A 21,921-nucleotide genomic window follows, 5' to 3' on the forward strand; every position below is an offset into this window, starting at 1 on the left:
TCTTTGTGCCGAGTCTAGATCGCGGGCATTATCCGAAGGCCGGATGTCGAGAACGGTCGCAACTTGTCGCTGAGCTAGTCGAGCCAGCGACCAAAAGGTGGTGCGCGCTAATGTTGATGCGATGGAAGTCGACAGGTGGGAAGAGGGGAAATCCCGAATGATTCCAAACAAACAACACCGGGATATCGGGCGAATTAGTGAGATTCGAGCCTGACGAGATGACTGGCCCAGACACGCGCGCAGAGTTACGACCAACCACAACAAAGTGATCGGATCTGCAATGATGCCACAAAATGATCGACGGGGTTTTTTTTTAGAAAAAGAAAGACAAAAAAAAGGAATGGAATGATAACGTATAAAAGAATGAAACAAATAGAAGAAAAAAGGGAGTGTTAGGGAGTGATTGGACAGGTCGAGTTGACATCGGGCGGGGGAGAAAAGAGAAGAGAAGATCGAGAATCCGAACGTGCTATTATTGCCAATTGGCACCGGTGTTTGAGATTCACCCCCTTACGATTTTTCCTAAATTGAAGTTTTGTACAGAGTAGTATAGCATTTTTACTATATAATTTACTATAAGCAATGAAGACTCCAAGGGTTAAGGTGATTTGATCCCGTTGTGTCTTGTCTATTTTCATTCAACGCGTCCCAAAGTGAGGAGATTTGGTTTGTCAGGTTTGCATTAGCTTAGTCATTTTCGAGAGCATTCGAGATTCGATCTGGAGAACCTGGAGATTCTTTGAAACATATATCTCCCCTCCACTACTCTTTTCCTTTGATATCATGGCCGAAGAAACAGTCGCAGATATCCCCCAAGTGGCCTTCAAGAAGCGCTCCAAGGGCAAAGGCAACTTCCGCAAGAAGCCCGCAACGCCACCACCAGCTTCAGACTCCGACTCCGGCTTCACATCATCCGACGACGACGAGGGCCGGCGCATCAAAAGGCGTCGCAAGAACGCAGCCGTCACAGCCTCATCAACAGCAAATGCGAAAAAGCGCACCGAAGAGCCAACAACTGCCGCACCCGCCCCATTGACCAAAAGCAACGATGCGACCAAACACTCCGACTGGTACGACGAGAACCTCACCGCAAAGAACCTACTAGGCACAACCCGGGACAAGCCAGCGACGGGCCTCGAACCAGATGGAACCTACAAGGGCGCAGCCAACTATCAATCATTCATTCAGAAAAATCCGGACGCACCGTCGAAATTCGGCCCTATAAAAGCGCCCACCAATGTGCGGACGGTCACAGTGACGGATTTTGCGCCGGACGTATGCAAGGACTGGAAACAGACTGGATACTGTGGTTTTGGCGGTAAGTCACTCTCACTCGATAGTTTCTCTACAATGCTGACGGGTTAGACTCGTGTAAATTCCTGCACAGCCGTGAGAGCTACAAACAAGGCTGGGAGCTGGACCGTGATTGGGAAATCAACACCAAGGGCAAGCAACTAACCGGCCGGGTGGTTTCCCAGCGCCAAGGTGCGGGCAAGGCCACTGAAGATGACGATGAGGATGACGAGGATGAATTGCTCGAGAGCATTCCTTTTGCGTGTATCATCTGCAAGAATCCTTATCGAGAACCCATTATCACCAAATGCGGGCACTACTTTTGTGAATCCTGTGCGCTGCAGCGATATCGGAAGACCCCATCTTGTGCAGCCTGCGGCGAGGGGACTGGAGGTGTTTTCAACGTCGCGAAGAAGTTGAATGCTTTGTTAAATAAGAAACGAGAGCGGGCGCGCAAGATGCGCGAGGAGGCGATTGCGAATGGGGAGGAAGTTAGCGATGAGGAAGAGTGATACGATATAAAACAGCTGGCTGTATATAAATAACAAATGTAATACGATTCATCATGAGAATGTCTAACAATTATCACGGGAAAGATAAAGACAAAATAGCCGAACTCTAGATTAAGAAGGATGCCTAGGTATCGGAATTCCGGCCGTGTCTCAACTACTGGGTCTGAGATGGACGCTACAACATCATTTGGCAATTAGCGGCTTCTAAATCGTAAGCCTACAGCTCATCGAGGGCCAAGGGATTGAACCCCTCCAACAATCAGATCCTTGCCCAGGTGATTGTACCGAAGGGAGCTAAGGCTTTTTCGGCCACGCGGCAGGATTGCGCGGATAGCGTAATATTTCACAGTTCCCTCGCCTCGCTTTTACTGTAAAAGACTTGAACGAATCACAACGTTTCACTTAAATATTAATATTTACCCACATACGGAGTACATACAGTACAGTACAATATACAAAATCGTAGAATCGAGCTGTCCCCGCTCAAATAATGATTCGGTACCGATAAGCGTCAACAGCGGCTGTCGGGACAAACCATGGGAAGTCGCATGCTGTATCTAACCCTAATGCATCCATTGACCTGCATACAAAGCGCATACCTATAATGGCACATGCTTTGTACCTGTCAGTTAACCATATTGTAGATTGTATGCTGCCAATTCAAGTTCAAAGCTTTGACCTGCCCAACTCGTTAGCTACATCATGGATGATGCTGATCGGCTATGGGTGGAGTTCATACGACCCTTTGACAAGGCCAAATGTTATAATATATCTGCCTGTTCGAAGGAGGCTGTGTAGAAAAAGCAGTGGAACAACCCCACAGTCACAGTGTTACTTTATAGTGTCAGCACTAGTTCAGCAGAAATAACCAAAAAAAAAAACGGTTTACATTATCCAACGCCTCGTGCGTTCCATGGAACAAATGACACGCGTGTTTGCCACTAGGTGGGAACTCTACCAATTAGACGATTCTGTCCTTGTGTTGAGACCCCTTTTCACCTTCTAACTTAAATGATCAAATTTTACTCCGTACAACGGTACTAAAGAAAAGCCAAGCTTTCAGTGCCAAGGGCCAAAGCGGCCCCCTACCCCTTCCCCCGGCTTCAAAGCTCCAACTAAAACAACACTAAAACCACTTAAACCAACTAAGAAAACCCAAAGGACAAGTGCTGAACCTAAAGCTCCCCTGAAAACGCCCCCGGTGGCCAATGATATGAGCATGACCTTTTGTTGTAATTAGCACTTTTTCTCCCCTTCTTTTCTTTCCATCGTGAATGTAATCCTTTTCTTCCCATCGTGAATGTAATCCTTTTCTTCCTTAATTCCTTCCTACTCCTGTACACACTCACTCTGTTGCATTTGGAAAGGACACGCCTCCATCAATGGCTTAACAGTACCAGTCCATCAACAATCACCATGCGAGGCAACATCCGCCTCGCATTAGTTTGCGTCTCTTCCCTCCTCCTCTTCTCCCTCTACCTCCTCCAAGCCCACCTCCAAGACCTCTGCAATCAGTACCGCGCCGGCGCATACGTGGTTGCATGGCTAGACCGCAACAATGCCCCAGCGCCCATCCCCGTAACAACCCAAGACAAAGTCATCGTCATGGCAAAGCTAGAAGAAGAACACACAGACTGGGTCGCCCAAGAACTCCCTGAGTACGCTCTTAAAACTACCATTTGAAGTCAATACTAACTTCTATTCTCAGCTGGCAACGCGCAATCTATACCGTCAACCCCTCTCACGAGACACGCATTAACCCAGCTGCCCTCTCAACCCCCCTACAACAAAGGTCACGAGTCCATGGCCTACTTTACCTACATAATCGACCACTACGAGACTCTCCCGTCGACAATCGCCTTCCTGCACGCCCACCGCGCAGGCTTCCTAATGGCCTGGCACGTCGACGCCCCGCTGCACGACAACGTGCTGGCCATGCGCAGCCTGCAGCTGGACTTTGTCCAGCGCAATGGGTATGTCAATCTGCGCTGCAACTGGAATCCCGGGTGTAAGGGGACGCACCGCTTCAACGCCCATGTCACAGAGCAGATCTGGATGGAGGTCTTTGACGGCACGAGCACGCCGCCGCTGAATATGTCTTCGTCGACGCAGGTCGAGGAGCCGGGGGTGCGCTATGCGAAGCCGGTTGAGATTGGGGCGGCCTGTTGTGCGCAATTTGCTGTGTCGCGGGACCAGATTCGGGCGAGGCCCAGGGAGGACTATGTGCGGTTTCGGCAGTGGGTTATTGATACGGAGTTGAGTGATGCGCAGTCTGGGAGGGTTATGGAGTTTATGTGGCATATCATATTTGGGATGCAGGGTGTTTAGTAGGTTTTGTTTGCTTGATCTCGAGTGTTAGGGGTATTTGCTAACTGGAACAGTTGTCCTGATGAACAGTTGTGCTATTGCCAGGTTTATGGGCAATGTTGAGGCTTCTTTTGATCAGCATCTCCAGGGCTTCTGTACATATCCTGGAGATGTGCGTTATATTTTTGCCGAGTATGCATGTGTATTTGGTCAACATACGCTCCTGCAGTTGGATCACTCGGTTCGGCATATGGAGTTTTCACGGCTTTGAGTCCTTTTGTAATAGAATTTTTGCGTTCAAGCGCGGAGGACAGTGTCCCCATACGAACATACTTCATCGGCTTTGGATAAGTAAATAAATGAAACGTGAATATCTTTATCATGATCTTTTCCTGCGCATTACAAGATTCTCGTGGGATAGCCACCATGTACTTTGTAGTGACATTAGAACTGTATACTATATCTTCGTGTCTCGAAGAGGGTCAGTATGACGATTCGTGTGGCGATATGTTTGCTTGTAAGAATTACAAGTTTACACTAGGTGGGACAAAAAGTTATCGTAGTAAAATGAACCCACGATCCCCTACGTATAAAGTAGGTCCTCACTAGTTTGCATATATATTATATTACCTGACCTAAGTATTTATCAGATTGCTCTATCTACATGTCGATCTTATGAATTATTACCGTAGGGATGTAATCCATAGAGAGATTGTAATTCTTAAATTTAGCTCTACATAATGAAAAATAAACGAAAAACCTTATCAATTCATTTGCTCGCATAGTCCAGTGGTTAAGACGTTTGCTTTACATGATTTCTACAATTTCGTACGAGTTATATACGCAAAAGATCGCAGGTTCGATCCCTGCTGCGAGCAAATCTTTTTTTATTTCTTGGCAAATAATTAACTTTTACGCTTTTTTTGGTATCCTTCGTTGGGTAGAACTTTTCGAGTACAAAAGTTATAAACAAACCCGACCTTAGCATAGGTAGAGGGTAGGTGACTCATTATTCGACTGATGATATATTTCTATCTACACGTAGGTAAATGGAAAAAATGACATACGAATCAAGGACTTATTGTGATTTTTTTGACTCCTAAGCGAAATGGACTATACTTTCAATTCATCTATCGAAGATCAACTCCAATCCTCCCACTCCATCGCTGTGGGATCAGAGCCGAATATTACATTAGCACCGTCGAGTACATATGCTTAGCTTATCTTCCACAGAGTTAAACATTGAATCAGCTCCCGATCGTTTGGTCCGACAAGAAATCCACTTACATGGAAGCACAACAGCGTGGTTCGACTGGAGAGGAGAAGAAAAAGAAGAAGAAAAAGAAGGAGAGAAAGCGCATGCGGGAAGAGGTAACGCACTTCTCGTGGAAGGTTGCTTGGGCTAAGGCTGGCGCTGAAGTCAAGGTATCTACCTCCCTGCCCCATTTCACTCATATTGTTCCTTTCACCCCTATGTTACTGGGATTATATCGAACCCGTAGCTGAAATTCGGGTTGTATAGCATGAGTTCACCAACCGGGGAGGTTTTATGTCAACATATAACCGGAACGATTTTCTGAGACGGAATCACCCGTTATCTGCCATAACGATGAGAAACTTGACCTTGCTTCAATCATCTGCATACGGAGTCGACCTCACAAACCATGGTCAGACTCATCATCAGCTAGTTGAGGAACGCATCAAGGATCCAGATGAGGAGATGGACATAGATTACTTGAGTATATTCCATTTCATCCTCATCATATCCTATACTGTGAATGCACGTTTGCTAGCTGACTACACAGACAACATCCAGCTGGATGTGCTTGATGATTCCCGAGCTTTCTTGAGATCCAAAGTCAAGTTTCTCCTCCTATTCTCATTCCAGTGAGTCCTTACTATGTTCCATCTTCTCGACATACATATATACCATTTACCAGTTCTCTTAAAAGCTTGAACAGCCTGCTCGAGACTGAAACCCAAGTTTCTCCTCCTCTTCCAATTCCAGCGAAAGCCACTGCTCATTTGTTTTTTGTTTTCTAATAGTTCGACACCGATTATCTTTACGGAGTGTTCATCGTAAATTCATTGTTTTTTTAGGTAGAATTCGTAATTCATTATTTGACTGATGATACATAGTTGAGTCCAGGAATTGTGGATCAAAGATCCCAAGTCAGGCAGGTTCGGTTAGCCCCGGCAAACACCATGTAATACGCCTAAATCTTTTTCTCAAAGAACTGCTCGACTCGTTCCACAAGGTCAGCTTTCTTTCCAGCAGTAGCACAGCCATGAGAATGCAGGAACTCCTTGAGCACGGCCACCGTAAGCTACACACAATTGTCAGTTCCCCTCCTTCAAGATAGAACCATCGGTGCTTACCTTAGCCACAGCCCCCTTATCGAAACTCTTCTTCACCTCTTCTTCCACCCCGGAGGAACCAAGTTCAACCTTTGGCCGCTTTGAAGGAGGCCCATCCGCATCGTTGGATTTGGGACCTCGTTTCACCAACATCGAAGTGGCCGCGGTTCCGCCAGACGTCTCCGCCACATGGGTTTTGACTTTCTCGGCCCATTCTTGAACATACTCGCCAGCGCGCTGTGACGGAGGCATTAGGTCAGTATAGACTCGTAGCTTCAAACTTTGGGGTTCAACCAACCTTGTGAATTTGTCGGTATTTTGGGATAGTTCTGTCGTCTGGCTTTCCAGGGTGATCTTCATCCAAAGCGATGGCTTGCAAAATGCGATAATGCCACTGGAGCGCTGTTACAGCCAGTCAGTATAATTTCCAATAGAGTGTGGCATTCAATCTTACCAGGATTCGGGTATTTCGTAGGATCGTAAACAGCCTTCGGAAGCTGAAGCTGCTGGATCACATCGCGCATAGCGGTTATTACTTCATCTGGTGCTTTGTTGTAATTGGTATCTGGAATTTGGCGAACATCATCCGCAAAGGGAAGCGGGATGATCCACATCCCAGGCGGAATCTTCTGCACCCCATTCTCGTCGACTTTCTCCTCTCCGGCAACCATCGCAGCCAGAACTGGTGAGGCGTTCTTGCGAGGGATGAACCACACCAAAGCCAATTTTTTGGCACCAAGGAGTTTCTGATGCAGAGCAGAGAAAACACGGGTTGAGCCAACGTAATCCTCCTCAGAAGGATAGATGAACGAGGGATGCTTGACATTGGCCCAGATAGGGAGGGCCGAGAGTGGCTTGAAGCCAATGATTCGGATCACCGGATCACCGAAGGATCTTAGAGCCATTGTCTCTTCAGTCGTGAATGTGACTTGCTCCCCACCAAACTTGTAGGCCTTTCGGATATCGGCTTTTTCGACTGCCTGCGCAGTATCGTCGGCCATTTGAGTTGTTATACCCTTGGCAATCTGAGCAGTCTCGCCTCCCTGCCAGACAAAACAACTCCGGGCAGGCTCTTGCTTTTTGAGGAGTAGATATCCATTTACAGAAATCTTGAAATCCGGCCCAATTTCGAGGGGTACATTCGAGAACAATGAACGACGAGGAACTGATCTGGATTGTATGCTAGACAACAGAGAGTTGAGCAGGGACAGGCCGTCGCCTTTGGCCGTCGCTGTGTTGGTGTCCGGCTGCAGGTACACAGGGGCATCTCCGTCACTGGGCGATGTTTTGTAGATGATATCCTGTGATGTGTGAGTGTGGGACTGCAAAGCAGACTTGATGACTTACGTCATAGAATTTGGAGGTATCAAACTCGTGATCCGGCTGAGAGATCGGGAACAGTTCAATATTGACACCAAGATCGTACAGATCTCTCGCGCGTACTGTTGCAGCAGAGCGCATTGCCTTGTTCTCTGCATGAGGGTTATCACTGTCGGTTACGATGAACAGCCGACGGGATAAGAAGTTTGGAGCTTTGGAGGTAAATATTTGGTTTGCACAGAACAACACATTGGCCATGGACACCGGCTCCTTAGATGGCTTCAGTATATTTTGTGTGTCCTCATCACCTGCTTCTGGGGCTGCCAGAGACCGCAGGTGCTTGACTTCCTGGGCAGACGGAATATCGAGGTCCGTGTACAGGTAACAGTGAGGATATGAGAGATCTCCACTCTCATCTTCACCGTAGAATTTGGATGACTCTGTCCCATATAGCATAACTCCAATCATATCATGAGGGTTAGAGATAATGCGTTGTTGCATCAGATGGTACGCGCATTTCAATGCAGCAGACGCGGGCGACTCATCACTGTGTTTCTTTGGATCAGGCGATGGACGTGGTTTGAGCATCGAGCTACTGATGTCTATGGCAAATAGCACCGCATCTTTCACCGATTTAAAGCTCTGCCAAGGCAACCGTCAACATTTGGTAACTATATCTTGGCCTTTTATACTTACGGTCTCGTCGACCTCTTCTTCCTCGAAGTTATCTTCTTCACGCGCGTAATTATCTTCAGCCATAATTGCAAATCACCAATCGATAATGGAGAATATGTAAAAGGGATCAAATCTCAAGTTCACAATTCCATCACCAAGACGCGTTACAACACGAAAGTCAGGTGACGCTGATGCCTGAAGCTGCTGACGTCCCCCGCACGATGATTGGTTAGCGTGGAAAGAGGAAACCGGGAACTTCTAAGCTCCGGGGCGCAGGTTGGACAGGTGTAGGATTTCCAAGTTTATCGCCAATTGATTTTTTACTGTTGTTATAATCTGTTCTCGGAGCTATTGATACTCCACCTCAATTTCATAATGGCGTTCCGCAGCCCTTTCGCAATTCCCCGTCAGTTGTTAACTGGGGCCTCTCTCGGTGCGCGATCAACGATCGGCAATCGGTTGAAATACACCAGCCAACGTGGACTCGCAACGGCGATACCGCCGGTAACACAGAATGCAGTGGGCTCCAAGGGCCCGACGGCCATGGTATTCATGAATATGGGTGGGCCTTCAACGACAGATGAGGTGGAGGATTTCTTGAGCAGATTATTTGTACGACGCGGCCAACTCCTGCAATGTGAAACAAAAAAGCTGACATACTTGATCACAGGCTGACGGTGACCTCATTCCTCTGGGACGCCTTCAATCTTACATTGGACCCCTTATCGCCCGCCGGAGAACCCCGAAGATTCAGAAGCAATATGCGGAGATCGGTGGTGGTTCACCCATTCGGAAATGGTCAGAGTACCAATGCGAGGAGATGTGCAAGATTTTGGATAAGATTTCCCCGGAGACTGCACCCCATAAGCCATATGTTGCCTTCCGCTATGCCGCGCCATTGACCGAGACTATGTACCAACAATTGTTCGATGATGGTTTTGGACAAGGAAAAGGAGGACGTGCCGTTGCTTTCACACAATACCCACAGTACTCTTGCTCGACAACTGGAAGTTCTCTCAATGAGCTGTGGAAGTGGCGCAATCGTTTAGAGGGAAAGCGTGCGAACGGAGAAGGCAGCGAGGTTGAGCCAGCTGGCGGGATTCAATGGAGTGTCATTGATCGCTGGCCCACTCACTCTGGTATTGTCGAGGCTTTTGCACAGAATATTGAGGCTCAACTTAAGACATACCCCGAGGAGAAACGAGACAAGGTTGTACTGCTATTCTCAGCACACAGCTTGCCTATGAGTGTTGTCAACAGAGGTAGGTTACCCCAGCTAGGATTTATGCCGTTCATATGCTAATCACTCGTTTTTCAGGGGACCCCTACCCTGCCGAAGTGGCCGCAACCGTGCACGCCGTGATGCAACGACTTAAGTTCAGCAATCCCTACCGCCTGTGTTGGCAATCCCAGGTTGGACCTAAGGCGTGGCTCGGAGCCCAGACTAGTGATACCGTGCAAGAGTACGTCAAGCGGGGCCAGTCGGATTTGATCCTGGTTCCTATTGCGTTTACAAGCGACCACATTGAAACACTCTATGAGTTGGACTTGGAGGTTATGGAAGAAGCCAACAGCCCTGGCGTCAAGCGCGCAGAGAGCCTGAACGGCAACCCGGTCTTCATTCAAGGCCTTGCTGAGATCGCCCGCGACCATCTGCAAAAGGGAGAGCTTTGCTCTCGCCAGATGACTCTGCGTTGCCAGGGCTGCACCAGTGAGCGCTGTCTAGGCCAGAAGAAGTTCTTCGCTGGCCAGGAAAATGCCTCCATGGTGATATAAGCTGACTGGGCTTACAATTTGTGTTAGGGTTGGGTTCATATTTTTGAATGTATGTGTAAACAGCACTGGGAGGTGTTGGGGCGTCGATTTACTATGAAACTTCGAAATTCTGTATATCAAAAATTTAATCATATTTAACAAATATTCCACCTCAATATGTTGCCAATGATGTGATGTGATGTGATGTCGGAGATGTCGGAGCTAACGATAAGGAAAAAGGAAATGAACCACTAGCACCCCCTCAACGAATCAATTTGAGATATTGGTCCGCGTATTAATTATTACAAATCAAGTATGCAATAAACTTGGCAAACTGCGTTTCATTAATATCCACGACCTACACAGTGTAGGACTCATATCATGGAGAACGAAGAACTCTTCGCGAACGAGCCCGAGGTCGATGCCCGAGTGCGCGCCGGAGAGCCAAGTCAAAGAGTGACTGAGAACACGCGCCTATTATCCGAATCCGATGCAATATCGCATCAACAGCCATTCTACCTGACAGATACTCGGCCGCAATGGAGAAGACCGAGCGTAAGTGGTGATTCAAAGCCTAAAACAACCCGTTTTAACATCCCTGTAGATCTGGTGGCTGCTTCCCTTCGGGCTACTGTTCACGCTGGGTTTCGGCGGACTTGCCGTTCCAAAGATTAATTTGATAATGTCGCTCATTTGTCGAGACTATCTTGCTGAAAAGAGCACCCAAGATCCTGATTTCACATATCTCCCCGTTCTATTCGGCGAGCACAACCCGCAATGCCAGATCCCGCAAGTCCAGTCGCTTGTCGCCCAGTTTCAGCTCTACCTCAATCTTGCAGCTGGCATTCTATCCGCCTTAGTAAGTCCCCGTCTCGGGCATTTGTCCGACCGCTACGGAAGGACCAAGATGATTGCGCTGGGCGCGATGGGCGCTGTGCTCAATGAGGTGATCACTGTGACAGTGGCTACATGGCCAGACAAAGTCTCAGTGAACATGCTCCTCATTGGATCCGTTATGGATGGACTGGGTGGATCCTTCACCGGCGCACAGGCTTTGATCCATTCATACGCCTCTGACTGCACGCCAATCGAGAAGCGAAGCGTAGCGTTTGGTCTATTCCATGGTGCATTGTTCTTTGGAATCGCAGTTGGGCCTGGTGCTGCTGCGTTCTTGATTCAACATGGAGGTACATTGCTTGTTTTCTACATTGCGCTTGCATTCCACGCCACATTCTGTCTTTCGGTTTTCTTCATCGTGCCAGAGTCTTTATCCAAAGATCGACAACTTGCCGCGCGCGAGATGCATCGCGCCAAAAATTTGGATGTCGACTCTCCCAAATGGTATTCATGGCGTGTCTGGAACCCGCTGAATCTGATTACCCCTCTTGCGATCCTGATGCCTGCCGTTGGACGGCCGAGTGTCTTGTTCCCTAACCGTCGTGGTGCAAGCCCGGCTCTACGGCGGAACATTGTTCTCCTGGCAGCTATCGACACTGCTGTGTTTGGAGTCGCGATGGGAACTGTGCAGATCATCATCATCTACGCCGAGTACATGTTCAGCTGGGGTAGCGTAGAATCTAGCCTCTTTGTCGCGATCATCAACGTGGTGCGCGTGGTCAATCTTTTTGTTGTGCTTCCAATCATCTCACGGCTCTTCCGCACCCCATGCAAGGAAGACGGACTTATTCGTGGGTCTGACAAGTTGGACGTTGTTTTGATCCGCACATCCATCATCTTCGATGTATTGGGCTATGTTGGCTACGCCCTGTCCCGACACCCATTGGCAATGATCCTTTCTGGGGCCACTGCTGCACTGGGTGGTATGGGCTCTGCAATTTTGCAGTCATCTATCACCAAACATGTTCCACACGAAAGAATAGGTCAAATGCTTGGTGCCACTGGCCTTTTGCATGCTCTTGCTCGAATTGTTGCGCCTACTGTCTTCAATCTAATCTATAGTATGACTGTCGCAACCCTACCGCAAACAGTTTTTGTGGCCCTTGCAGTGGTCTTTGCCGTGGCATTCTTTATGAGTCTCTTCATAAGACCACATGGTATGTAATTGTCCCCAGCTCGTACAAAATCGGTACTAATCGCTGTCATAGTTACCCTCGAAGGCGAACCCGCCGACCTCGGAGCCGAAGCAAATGAAGACGGCGATGATGAGGATAATTCACTCTTGCTCGATAGAGAGTAAATATATATAATCAATTGAGACTATTATTCAAATACCCTAACTATCTACCTCCAGCTTTAAGGCTTAGATTGGTGTATGGACAAATCGTATGATCAGGGGATTCAGGGCAGACTCCGGTGAGCGGCACCAACCTTCCGCGCAATTTGATTTGCATCTGCGGAAAAAAGAAGTTGCTCCGAGTTTACCCTACACTCACAGCTCAATTGCCCGGCCAAACATCTAATATTTGATCGTATTTGAGCACTGGAGCTATTTTAACTTCATCCGCTTCAAACATACTTCCTTAGAACTTTCTCTGCTAGGCCACTCATGCACGACTGGTGATCCCGTGCGCGCAACCCGCGCTCAGCATCTGCAACATGCTTGCCCGCGCCGCCAAAAGCCCGACCATCGTCCCCTCGCGAAATGCTCTCCGAGTGCTACGCCAATTGGCCCTAGCCGGCTCAACAGTCGGTGGGTTCTGCACCGTCGCAGCCTTCACGTACGAAGCACATCGCCGGGTCCGGATCGCCGAGAAGATCATCGACAACAAAAGAACATTACACAACACTGCACCAAACTACGATGCAACTTCCGCTGCCAAAAGATTAAAGGTAATGGTTGAAGCAGCAGAGTCAGGCGAGTTCATGGGCATTGCGTCTCTCAAGTCAAGGAACCGGAACCTACCTGATGGACCAGATGAGCCGATGTCAGAAAAAGAAACAGAAGCCGCCAAATATCCGAAGCCCAAGCCCATGATATCTTTAGAAAAGCACCATGCTCGCTTTAAGAGTTCGCTCTTTGGGGACCATGAACCCAATTCATTCTACCACAAGAAAATGCTCGATACACAAAGCTTGGCTCGGAATACTGAGATTTTGGCCCAGGAGAAACAGCAAGCTGAAAAGGCACAAGAGAACGGGACGCTCCCCCTGGAAGCAGAAATTCGCAGATTGATCAATGAAAATCGGGATATCAATGCCGCGAATTTGTTCTTGGCGGCCACCCAGTATACAGAGGGTATTTCGTTGGAACGGAGAGAGCTTGCATGCTATATCTTTACCGCGAATTGCATCAAAGGAAACATGTTCGTTGCTCGAACTTTATTCCATCGCTTGGACAAGATTAGTTTCGTCTCAGAGGAGATGTGGGCCACGCTGATGCATTTACTCGCGAAAGAGGGCCACATTGACTCTGTTGGTGTCCTCTACGATAAGTTCAGGACGCGTTTTATTGTTCCCACGCATTTATTGGAGGTTGTTCTCCGATGCCTCATCGAGTCCAAACGGTTGGACTCCGCAAAGTACCTCTTCTTCCTGCGCTTCAAGGATGACCGTGACTGTGGGCTGTGTGGTGCTTATCTTGATGGAATATGGAGGAAGACCAGGAGTATGGAGCTGGTTTCTGCACAGCTCAATCTAATTATTGGCCGTCTTGAATACCTTGGCCGAAAGCCAACTGAGAAGCTTTTCAACCCAGTGGTCAAAGCCATGGTAGAAACAGGCAGAGCCGAAGAAGCCGAGGCTTTGGTGAAAACAATGGGGGAAACCTATGGAGCCAATCCTGGGTGTCGTACAATTGGTTTGATTGTTTACAGCCGAGCCCTCAAGTGTGAATGGGACAGAGTTATGGACGGAATGCGCGCAATGCATGCGCACGGATACACTTCCAACAAAAAGGACTTCACCATCGTGTTTGATCGCGTGTTCCTGGAATACTACCCCACCCACTCGGCTGATCAAATCTTCGACTTCCTCATCTCTTCTATCAACGATTTCGATATCGTACCGGACAGAGTCCTCCACCGACACATGCTTGAGGCCATCATTGAAAAGGGCACCGAGGACATGATCCATACGATCACGGATATGGCCAATCACCGCCAATGGAATACTGGTCTCAACGAGTCTGAAATCAAATCACTTGTCAAGTCTCGACGACTCGCAATGACTGACAGCCCGGTCGGAGTCTGGCGGATGATGCAAGCCGCCAAGGGCTCATCATCACATTCCGCTTCTTCCCGGCGAATCCTTGGATCTAGCTCCGAAACTTGGGCGGTGCGCGGGGAGAAGATTGCTCCAATCCACGTTCAAGCCGAAGCAATCTTCCCTAAAACGCTGCGCGATATGGTGGCCTCTAAAAGCGCTAGTTCGTACGTTCCACTTCACAAGCGAATGGAGCACTGCATCAACATGGGACAACACACTGAGGCTTTGGCAATATACGATCATGCGAACAAGGGTGGTTTCATTATGAGGCCAATTCATTTGACATTGGCTGTCATCGCTGCGCTCCTTGGATGCAAAAAGACAGGTATCGCGAACGCGCGACGCTTAATCACTTCCGAATGGGGCTACTGGAAGAGTGTTCCTTCCCTCCGCTACTCAAAGCGTTTCACTGCATGGACTCCACTCTTCTTCCAACGAGTCATGAAGGTGGACCCAAGGGCTATCGGGCGTGGCGGCTTGATCAAAATGGCCATGTTTGAATACTACACCGTATGCGCCAACACCCACGACCTTCTCGTCAAGCACTTCTGTGCCGCTTCCTCCAGCCGTTTCCTCATTGCAGAGGGAAGCCCACAACTCGCCGTCGATCTCCTCACCACAATCTATCAATCTCGCTGGCGCATCTCCCACGGCTTTGACCAAGTCCTCTTGAAGATGTTGTTGCGTGGTTTTGCCACACTCCGAAACCTCAAAGGTGTCTGGTGGTGCGTTTTGACGGTGCTTTCACGCAACGAGCCTATCAAGCAAGACTTCGTTACAGAGGCCACCGCCCAACTGGGCACACTCGAAAATGCCCTGTCATCTACTGCATCTGACGAAGAGGTGAAGCAAGTCCAGATCCTCCGGGAGGCCGTCGAGGCGCTGGAAGCCAAGCTTCAAGGCGACCCGCATTGGACAACCATCAGCGGCCACCCGCAGTGGAAAAAGTCGAGACGCGCTCAAAAATTCAAGCTCACCACTAAACAACATCTGCTTCCGACTAAAAGTCTAAAGCACTTGGTAATGAAATTTGATGAAGAGCAGGAGTTGGATTTGTTACTGCAGCGCAAGCAGTTTGGCGTCGTTGAACATAAGAAGTGGTGGGCTGAATCTAACCTCTCACGACTACACTCTGCGCCTGCGGAGGATTCTCAGTATCCATCATACGAGAGTGAGGCTTGGGATGGCCACTATGTGCCTGAGGCGTATTCCGGTGACTACCACCTTGAATTTACACCAAAAGGGCAGCTTGGGCATTGAGAATGTGTATAATAAATGTAAATATGTACATTATAACTGATTTGTATCCAATATATTCAATATAAAATGTACGACATACATACGTAGCCTCGAAGGATAGGGCTGTGTGTACAGTAAGTAGATGCGTGATGTTGGGTGCGGCGTAGAATTCAGTAGGCGGAGCGAGACTTTCACATGTCACGCCACCCACCCCTTTATCAAAAAACATCAGCCCATTGAACCTCATCTAACTGACATTTCTTTTAATCAATTGCTTCGCTCGATAATGGTATTGATTCTCTTGCTTTCACGAATTCCTCTCTTACCCTGACGAAACACTCTCTTACAAAATGACATCAATCAACGGCGCAGTTCACTCGCCGGCCGCTCAACGACGTATCGAGCACCATGAGGCCGACGTCGTAATCGTCGGCGCAGGAGTCCTAGGCTGCGCACTTGCAGTCGCATTTGGAAAGCAAGGACGCAGTGTTATACTGTTGGAAAAGTCACTAGAGGAACCGAACCGCATTGTCGGCGAACTTCTTCAACCGGGAGGCATGCAAGCGCTCGAGAAGCTAGGATTGTCGGATTGCCTAGACGATATCGATGGAATAGATGTGAAAGGATACTGGGTCTCATACTTTGGCCAACCCGTCCTCCTCGAATACCCCAAGTCAAGTCCCTCGTCACCAACGCCTCTAGGACGGGCCTTCCACCACGGCCGATTCGTGAAAAAACTCCGACAAGCCGCTCTCGCCTGCCCCAATGTCACCGTGGTCGAAACCAAAGTCACAGGCCTGGTCACTTCGTCGTACACTAAAGAAGTTCTCGGAGTCGAGTGCGTCACCAAGGACCTGAAGGATTGCTACTTCGCCCAGCTTACCGTTGCTGCCGATGGCTACGCCTCTGATTTCCGTAAAAAACACCACCAATACACACCCAAGCGTCGCTCAAAGTTCTACGGGCTGGAGCTGATCGATGCTAAGCTGCCCGAGCCTAATACCGGCCATGTTCTCCTCAGTGATAACCCTCCGGTACTCATGTACCAGATCGGCACACACGAAACTCGAATCCTAGTCGATGTCCCGGATAATTTACCCGCGGCGTCGGTGAAGAACGGCGGCGTCAAGGGCTATCTTCGGAATAATGTTTTGCCCAAGCTTCCAGATGGATGCCAGGCGCCTTTCGTAGATGCGCTGGAGAAGGGCCAGCTTCGGTCAATGCCAAATTCGTTCCTGCCTGCTTCGACCAATAAAACGCCCGGCTTGATGATTCTGGGCGATGCGCTCAATATGCGTCATCCCCTGACGGGAGGCGGTATGACGGTTGCTCTGAACGATGTCTGTGTTATTCGCGAGCTGCTCAGCCCTGAGCGTGTGCCTAGCTTCGGCGATACACAGCTCGTGCTTAAACAGCTTTCGATCTTCCACTGGAAGCGAAAGAACTCCTCGTCTGTCATCAATATCCTCGCACAGGCCCTGTATTCACTTTTCGCTGCAGATGGTATGTCCATTCCGTTCTAGTTTTTGCTCAATTGGTATCTAATATTCTATAGACCGAAGCCTGAAAGCCCTCCAACGCGGCTGTTTCCGCTACTTCCAAATCGGTCCCGTCGGTGGTCCCGTCGGACTCCTAGCCGGACTCATCAAGCAACCTCTCGTACTCGTCAGCCACTTCTTCTCCGTTGCCTTCCTCTCTATCTGGGTTCTTCTTTGCGACACTCCCCTGACCCAACTGATCCTGTTCCCCTACCATTCCTTTATGGTCTTCTACACAGCCTGCATTGTGATTTTCCCATACATCTGGGCGGAAATCTGGTGCTAATACCCTCTAATATTTCAACATCGCCCCTCCTCCCCTTCTTTCTGGTTGACATATTGCCAATCCAGACTCTGTCTTGATACACCGGCCATGAGCCTTATGTGATTTAATTATGCATTACCCTGCGAGTTGTACAACAGATGTACTATATATATATATATACCACCATCTCCATGATAGATGATGCAATGCCAATTCATTCCGAGCTTTCTCTCCGCTAAAAGCTTATACAAAACAAACCTCAATCCTTACTCCAGACTCCAAACCCCAAATCCCATTATCATCATCATACTCAGACATACATGCATTTGACATATGCCCGACCAACACCCACAACCAAACCCCAAACCAGCACATCACCTCATCTCACAAACAAAGAATAAAAAAGCATCCCGAAGCAAAAAGAATGCCCAAAATACGTCAACAAATCGACCCAACTCGGCCCTGTTGCACGCGCAAGTCCAAAAACCGACATGACGGCAAAAAGCATATGCATGGTGCCATGGCTGGCGAACGAGATGCATTCCTGGACCGCCACAATCGCCATGTACAGAAAGAAGAAGCAATAATACATGTACATTACAAGGGATGCGAATAAGAAGAACATGGTTCCCGTTTGCCTTTATATCTTCGATTTGTTTTCGAGGGTCGGGGACTGGTATATGCGAGTTGACGCTGGAGTGTGCGAACGGGGAAAATCGGCTTGCGTGTCTATGTGTGGGTGTAGGTAAGTGAGAGAAGGAAGAGAGAAACCCTGAATTCAATCATCTTTTATGTATGTGTCCTTTTTCTTTGTTATATTCGACATGAATAGTATCAAATACTAAAGAGCAGGGCATTCAAAGAAAACTATATCGAGCGAGGTGTTTCGAAAAGTTTTTGGTTTGTTTCTCAGTGGCAACAGTTAATTTCTCTTTTGTACAGAACCGCCGAAAAAAAAAAGAAAAAAAGAGGATTCAGCATACAGAAAACACAAGCACTCTAACCATTCAATACAAACTCCAAACTATAGAAAAAGTCGTCCGCATAAGGTGTTCGGAAGTGAACCGGCCAACTTTCCCGATGGCAACGAATGCATGCAATGAATCCCTAGGGGATGGAAAAGGAAAACGTGATCGGGGAACGTGAGGTCGTTCGACGTGTGAAGGCATTGAGAATCGGAATTGGAATCTGGATCAGGATCAGGATTGGGGATGCGGGGGTCCCAGTTTTCAGGAGGGAATGGGTCAGCCGCCCTTGCGCAGAGAATCGTCAGCCGGGATGGGCTCGCCGTTGCTGCGAGGATCGACGGATGACTTGGTGTTTTTGCGGTTCTTTTTCTTCGTCATCTGCCAGCCGTGATCGTTGCCATTGGCCTGTTTACGGGGCGGGTCGGAGTGTTTCGAGGCGTTGTGGGTTTCGTGGCGGCCTTGACCTTTTGGTTTGGCTTTGCTGTGGCCGTTGACGCCGTTTGACTTCTCGGACTCGCCATTTGCGCGGCGCTTGGAGTTGGCCGTTTGGTGTCTCTCGTTTGCGGGCTTGTCGCTTTGGCTTGCGTTCTTGGGCTGAGACTCCTTTCCACTCTGGGCTGTGCCGTTCTTCGGCCGGTCCATTGACTTTGCGGGCTGGGCTAGCTTTTCGGAGTTCGACAAGTGGTAATTCTGCAGTCGGCTTGCAAGGAGCTCAGTCTGGCCGTTCGTCTCTTGTTGCTTGTCCCCATTCGTGCCGTTTGTGCCGTTTGCATTGTGGCTCTCTGTGGATTGACGTACGAAAACACCCGAGTGGTCCATGCCAAAGGGTTCCGAATCCTGGTAATCCTGAGACAGGGAATCGGAGTAGCTGGCAGGTGTATTCATGTCATGGTCATCCGATGAGGTATAATGACTGACAGCACAGAATGGGTCAAGACCAGGTGGATATTCCGAAGTACGGGGTTCACTGGGGCGCACTGAGCCATCAACGATCAACGGGCCAGACATGACTGGACGTGGAGGTGGTTGCGGCTTTGAAGAAAGGGTATTCTCAGAATGATTGGTTTCCGAAGACAACGATCCCTGTCTGTACTCTCCCAAAGGAACCGGCCCATATGCATTGGGAATAACCACAGACATCGGCGATGTCATTGGCTGCGGCAATGGCGCTTGCTGATAGGCCTGGATCTGCTGATTTAAATAATAACCTAGCACGTCTTGCGGCACGGAGTCGGAGTGAGATCCATTGCTGGCGAAGCTGTTTGATCGAATTGCATTATCCTCTGCACCGCCTTCCTCGCCTTCTGGTGACTCGGTGGCTGGCCTTTGTTTTGACCAGGCCTCCGTAGCTTGCGGCATCGTGTACAGAGGGACATAATTCGGAAGGGAGGGTGAGTTCAGTGGCCGCGCAGGCTGCGAGTGAGCCCGAAGAGACTTTGGAGAGCCGTTGGCAGCTGATAGTCTTCGAGAGTTGCGACGGGTATCAGGCATGGTGCTAGCAGCAGACGGAGATGGAGGATTGGTGACGGTGCTTGTTTGTGAGCCTGCACCCACTGAAGCATAACTGGGATTATAAAGAACTTGCTGTCGCTGTGTTGGGCTGAGAGCTGCGTTGAGGGTGCCTGCTCTTGCCCGTGGATACTCATCCGTGAGGTCTTGCTGTTGCGGTACTGGAAACTGGATGAAAGGCTGTCGGAGGAAGACAGGTGGCGGCCGCCCAGTGATCAATGCCTGGTTATGCAATTGCATGCGCAACTCTTGCTCCTGCGCCTGCAAAAGCTGGATTTGTTGATACAATTGGTCATGCAACAGATACTGGGCCTGTTGCTGGGCCTGCAATGAAATGTCCGGGGTAGTGCCGGAGTTCGGTTGCCGGAAATTTGCCTTGTTCCCGGTATTTGACTGTCGTCTCCCGCCAGCAAGCCCACCCCGTGGAAACTGATTATTATATCTGCCTCCACGGTTTCCTCCCCGTCCGCCGCGTGACGGAAGGGAGGGGGTAAGTGTTGGCCGAGGCTGCGGTGGAGGTCGCTCCCACGTTCGCTCCTCTTCTACCGGGAACTCAAATTGAGCACAGCACTCCTCCAAGTCGCCCTTTGCCACGCATTTGAAAGCCCGTCGCATCTCCAAATGCAAACCTCGGAATGAGGTATCATCAGCTGTGTTCCCCAAGTTCCTCATCGTGTTGAATGGTTCCTCCACGCAGAGGCGATTGTTCATAAGCAGGTGCCAGTTCTTAGCGACTTTGTTGATCAACGTGCCTTCACGTACTGATATAACATTCGTCTCATAATCAAGTTCGTGACCGTAATAACGGAAGAATTGGAAAAGCAACTCCCCGACTGACTGCTTGTTCTTCCGGCCAAATTGGGAGAGTGTAGCAATATCATCGTCGAACGAGCACACCAATCCGTCGGAAGTGAGCCGCTTTTCATGTGGCCGTGCTTGTAAACTTGGAAGAATCGGTGGGTTTCTTGTCTGCAAGAAGCTAATAATTAAACAGATCCACGTGTAGGAACTTAACGTGCCTCCAAGGGCTGCATCATTGAGAATCCGCCGTTTTGTCCAATGTTTCACGGTCATTGCCAAAGGCCTCACGCGCTCATCGACTTCCACATAGGTTCGGATCATCCGGGTGTTCTCCAACGCCAAGGTGTTATTAACATTCATGTCGCAGGCCAGTCGAAGCTCGGGGTCCCAGATCTTCACGATAGGGACCTTTGCATGCGACACACATACTACTCGTTCCATTCCATCTGTTCAAGTTAGCCTGCAAATCCTTCAAATGATGTCCACGATGTTCCTCACGTTTTGCCAACACTTCAGCCAAGCAACACACATTCTCCAATGACTTGTAATTCGTTGTGATGCAAATATCCACTGCTGCACGTTAGTACTTGTTCACACTTTTCTCTCCAAGACTCCCCATGTTCCACATACCATCCGAGTCGCTAGAGCACAACTTGTTCCCTGACGATCCAAAGATATTCGCCTTGATATCATGACCAGGCCATTGATCATTAAAAAGCTTCTCCAATTTCCGAACGAGCTGTCGTCGCCGATCATCACTCTCCGCAGACGGTAATAATCGATCATAGAGGTCCATGATATCTGCCGACAATTTTTTCTCTTCCTCCGGATCGAGAGTCTCCTTCACTCCCTCCCTCTCCTCGGGCAATATATCAGCTCCCAGGCTATACGGTATCCGCCTCCGAAAATAGGCCATGGCCGTCTCATATTTACAGCCACCGAGGGGCTTCCGGGGTAAATGCGTCGCTTCGGAGTGCGTCGATCGAGGAGAGGTGCTTCCGCGGGCGGGGGACGGCGATCGCGAGTGAAAGGAAAGTTGGCGCGCATGTTGGTATGGGGTTGAAGGAAGGGAGTTGGACTGGTGGGAGGTTAACGGCGGCCTCTCAGGCTCGTCGGATGGCGGCATCCATGCCATCGTGGAGGGCCCCGACGCTATCGGTACGTCACCGTGGGAACACTTTGCATTCCCATCGATGTTTGCGACCATATAGCAAATT

The 21,921-nt window shown here is 49.1% G+C and overlaps 9 protein-coding genes across 9 annotated transcripts; 7 read left to right on the forward strand and 2 right to left on the reverse strand.

Moving 5' to 3' along the window:
- Positions 1-783: 783 nt before the first annotated feature.
- Positions 784-1,805, forward strand: N7529_003255 (U2-type spliceosomal complex subunit CWC24; the record flags this gene model as incomplete). The annotated part of the gene is made up of 2 exons (XM_057238782.1): positions 784-1,318; positions 1,366-1,805. 2 exons carry the CDS (start codon positions 784-786, stop codon positions 1,803-1,805), a joined length of 975 nt encoding a protein of 324 aa, XP_057101393.1.
- Positions 1,806-3,221: 1,416 nt separating this feature from the next.
- On the forward strand, positions 3,222-4,133 carry N7529_003256 (DUF3431 domain-containing protein; the record flags this gene model as incomplete). The annotated part of the gene is made up of 2 exons (XM_057238783.1): positions 3,222-3,463; positions 3,554-4,133. 2 exons carry the CDS (start codon positions 3,222-3,224, stop codon positions 4,131-4,133), a joined length of 822 nt encoding a protein of 273 aa, XP_057101394.1.
- A 1,266-nt stretch (positions 4,134-5,399) lies between these two features.
- N7529_003257 (uncharacterized protein) lies at positions 5,400-5,618 on the forward strand (the record flags this gene model as incomplete). The annotated part of the gene is made up of 1 exon (XM_057238784.1): positions 5,400-5,618. One exon carries the CDS (start codon positions 5,400-5,402, stop codon positions 5,616-5,618), a length of 219 nt encoding a protein of 72 aa, XP_057101395.1.
- A 710-nt stretch (positions 5,619-6,328) lies between these two features.
- Positions 6,329-8,549, reverse strand: akuA (uncharacterized protein; the record flags this gene model as incomplete). Its single annotated transcript, XM_057238785.1, has 6 exons — positions 6,329-6,439; positions 6,492-6,707; positions 6,769-6,872; positions 6,925-7,771; positions 7,818-8,432; positions 8,487-8,549. 6 exons carry the CDS (start codon positions 8,547-8,549, stop codon positions 6,329-6,331), a joined length of 1,956 nt encoding a protein of 651 aa, XP_057101396.1.
- Positions 8,550-8,840: 291 nt separating this feature from the next.
- On the forward strand, positions 8,841-10,241 carry N7529_003259 (ferrochelatase HEM15; the record flags this gene model as incomplete). Its single annotated transcript, XM_057238786.1, has 3 exons — positions 8,841-9,077; positions 9,136-9,727; positions 9,784-10,241. The coding sequence occupies 3 exons, from the start codon at positions 8,841-8,843 to the stop codon at positions 10,239-10,241; spliced, it is 1,287 nt and encodes a 428-aa protein (XP_057101397.1).
- A 360-nt stretch (positions 10,242-10,601) lies between these two features.
- N7529_003260 (putative tetracycline-efflux transporter) lies at positions 10,602-12,417 on the forward strand (the record flags this gene model as incomplete). Its single annotated transcript, XM_057238787.1, has 3 exons — positions 10,602-10,775; positions 10,825-12,274; positions 12,326-12,417. 3 exons carry the CDS (start codon positions 10,602-10,604, stop codon positions 12,415-12,417), a joined length of 1,716 nt encoding a protein of 571 aa, XP_057101398.1.
- Positions 12,418-12,776: 359 nt separating this feature from the next.
- N7529_003261 (pentatricopeptide repeat protein) lies at positions 12,777-15,644 on the forward strand (the record flags this gene model as incomplete). Its single annotated transcript, XM_057238788.1, has 1 exon — positions 12,777-15,644. The coding sequence occupies one exon, from the start codon at positions 12,777-12,779 to the stop codon at positions 15,642-15,644; it is 2,868 nt and encodes a 955-aa protein (XP_057101399.1).
- A 329-nt stretch (positions 15,645-15,973) lies between these two features.
- Positions 15,974-17,447, forward strand: erg1 (squalene monooxygenase erg1; the record flags this gene model as incomplete). Its single annotated transcript, XM_057238789.1, has 2 exons — positions 15,974-17,126; positions 17,179-17,447. The coding sequence occupies 2 exons, from the start codon at positions 15,974-15,976 to the stop codon at positions 17,445-17,447; spliced, it is 1,422 nt and encodes a 473-aa protein (XP_057101400.1).
- A 1,223-nt stretch (positions 17,448-18,670) lies between these two features.
- N7529_003263 (uncharacterized protein) lies at positions 18,671-21,911 on the reverse strand (the record flags this gene model as incomplete). Its single annotated transcript, XM_057238790.1, has 3 exons — positions 18,671-21,150; positions 21,203-21,274; positions 21,335-21,911. 3 exons carry the CDS (start codon positions 21,909-21,911, stop codon positions 18,671-18,673), a joined length of 3,129 nt encoding a protein of 1,042 aa, XP_057101401.1.
- Positions 21,912-21,921: the final 10 nt, after the last annotated feature.

Source organism: Penicillium soppii, assembly GCF_028829465.1.
Source record: "Penicillium soppii strain IBT 18220 chromosome Unknown utg000003l, whole genome shotgun sequence".
Lineage (NCBI taxonomy): Eukaryota > Fungi > Ascomycota > Eurotiomycetes > Eurotiales > Aspergillaceae > Penicillium > Penicillium soppii.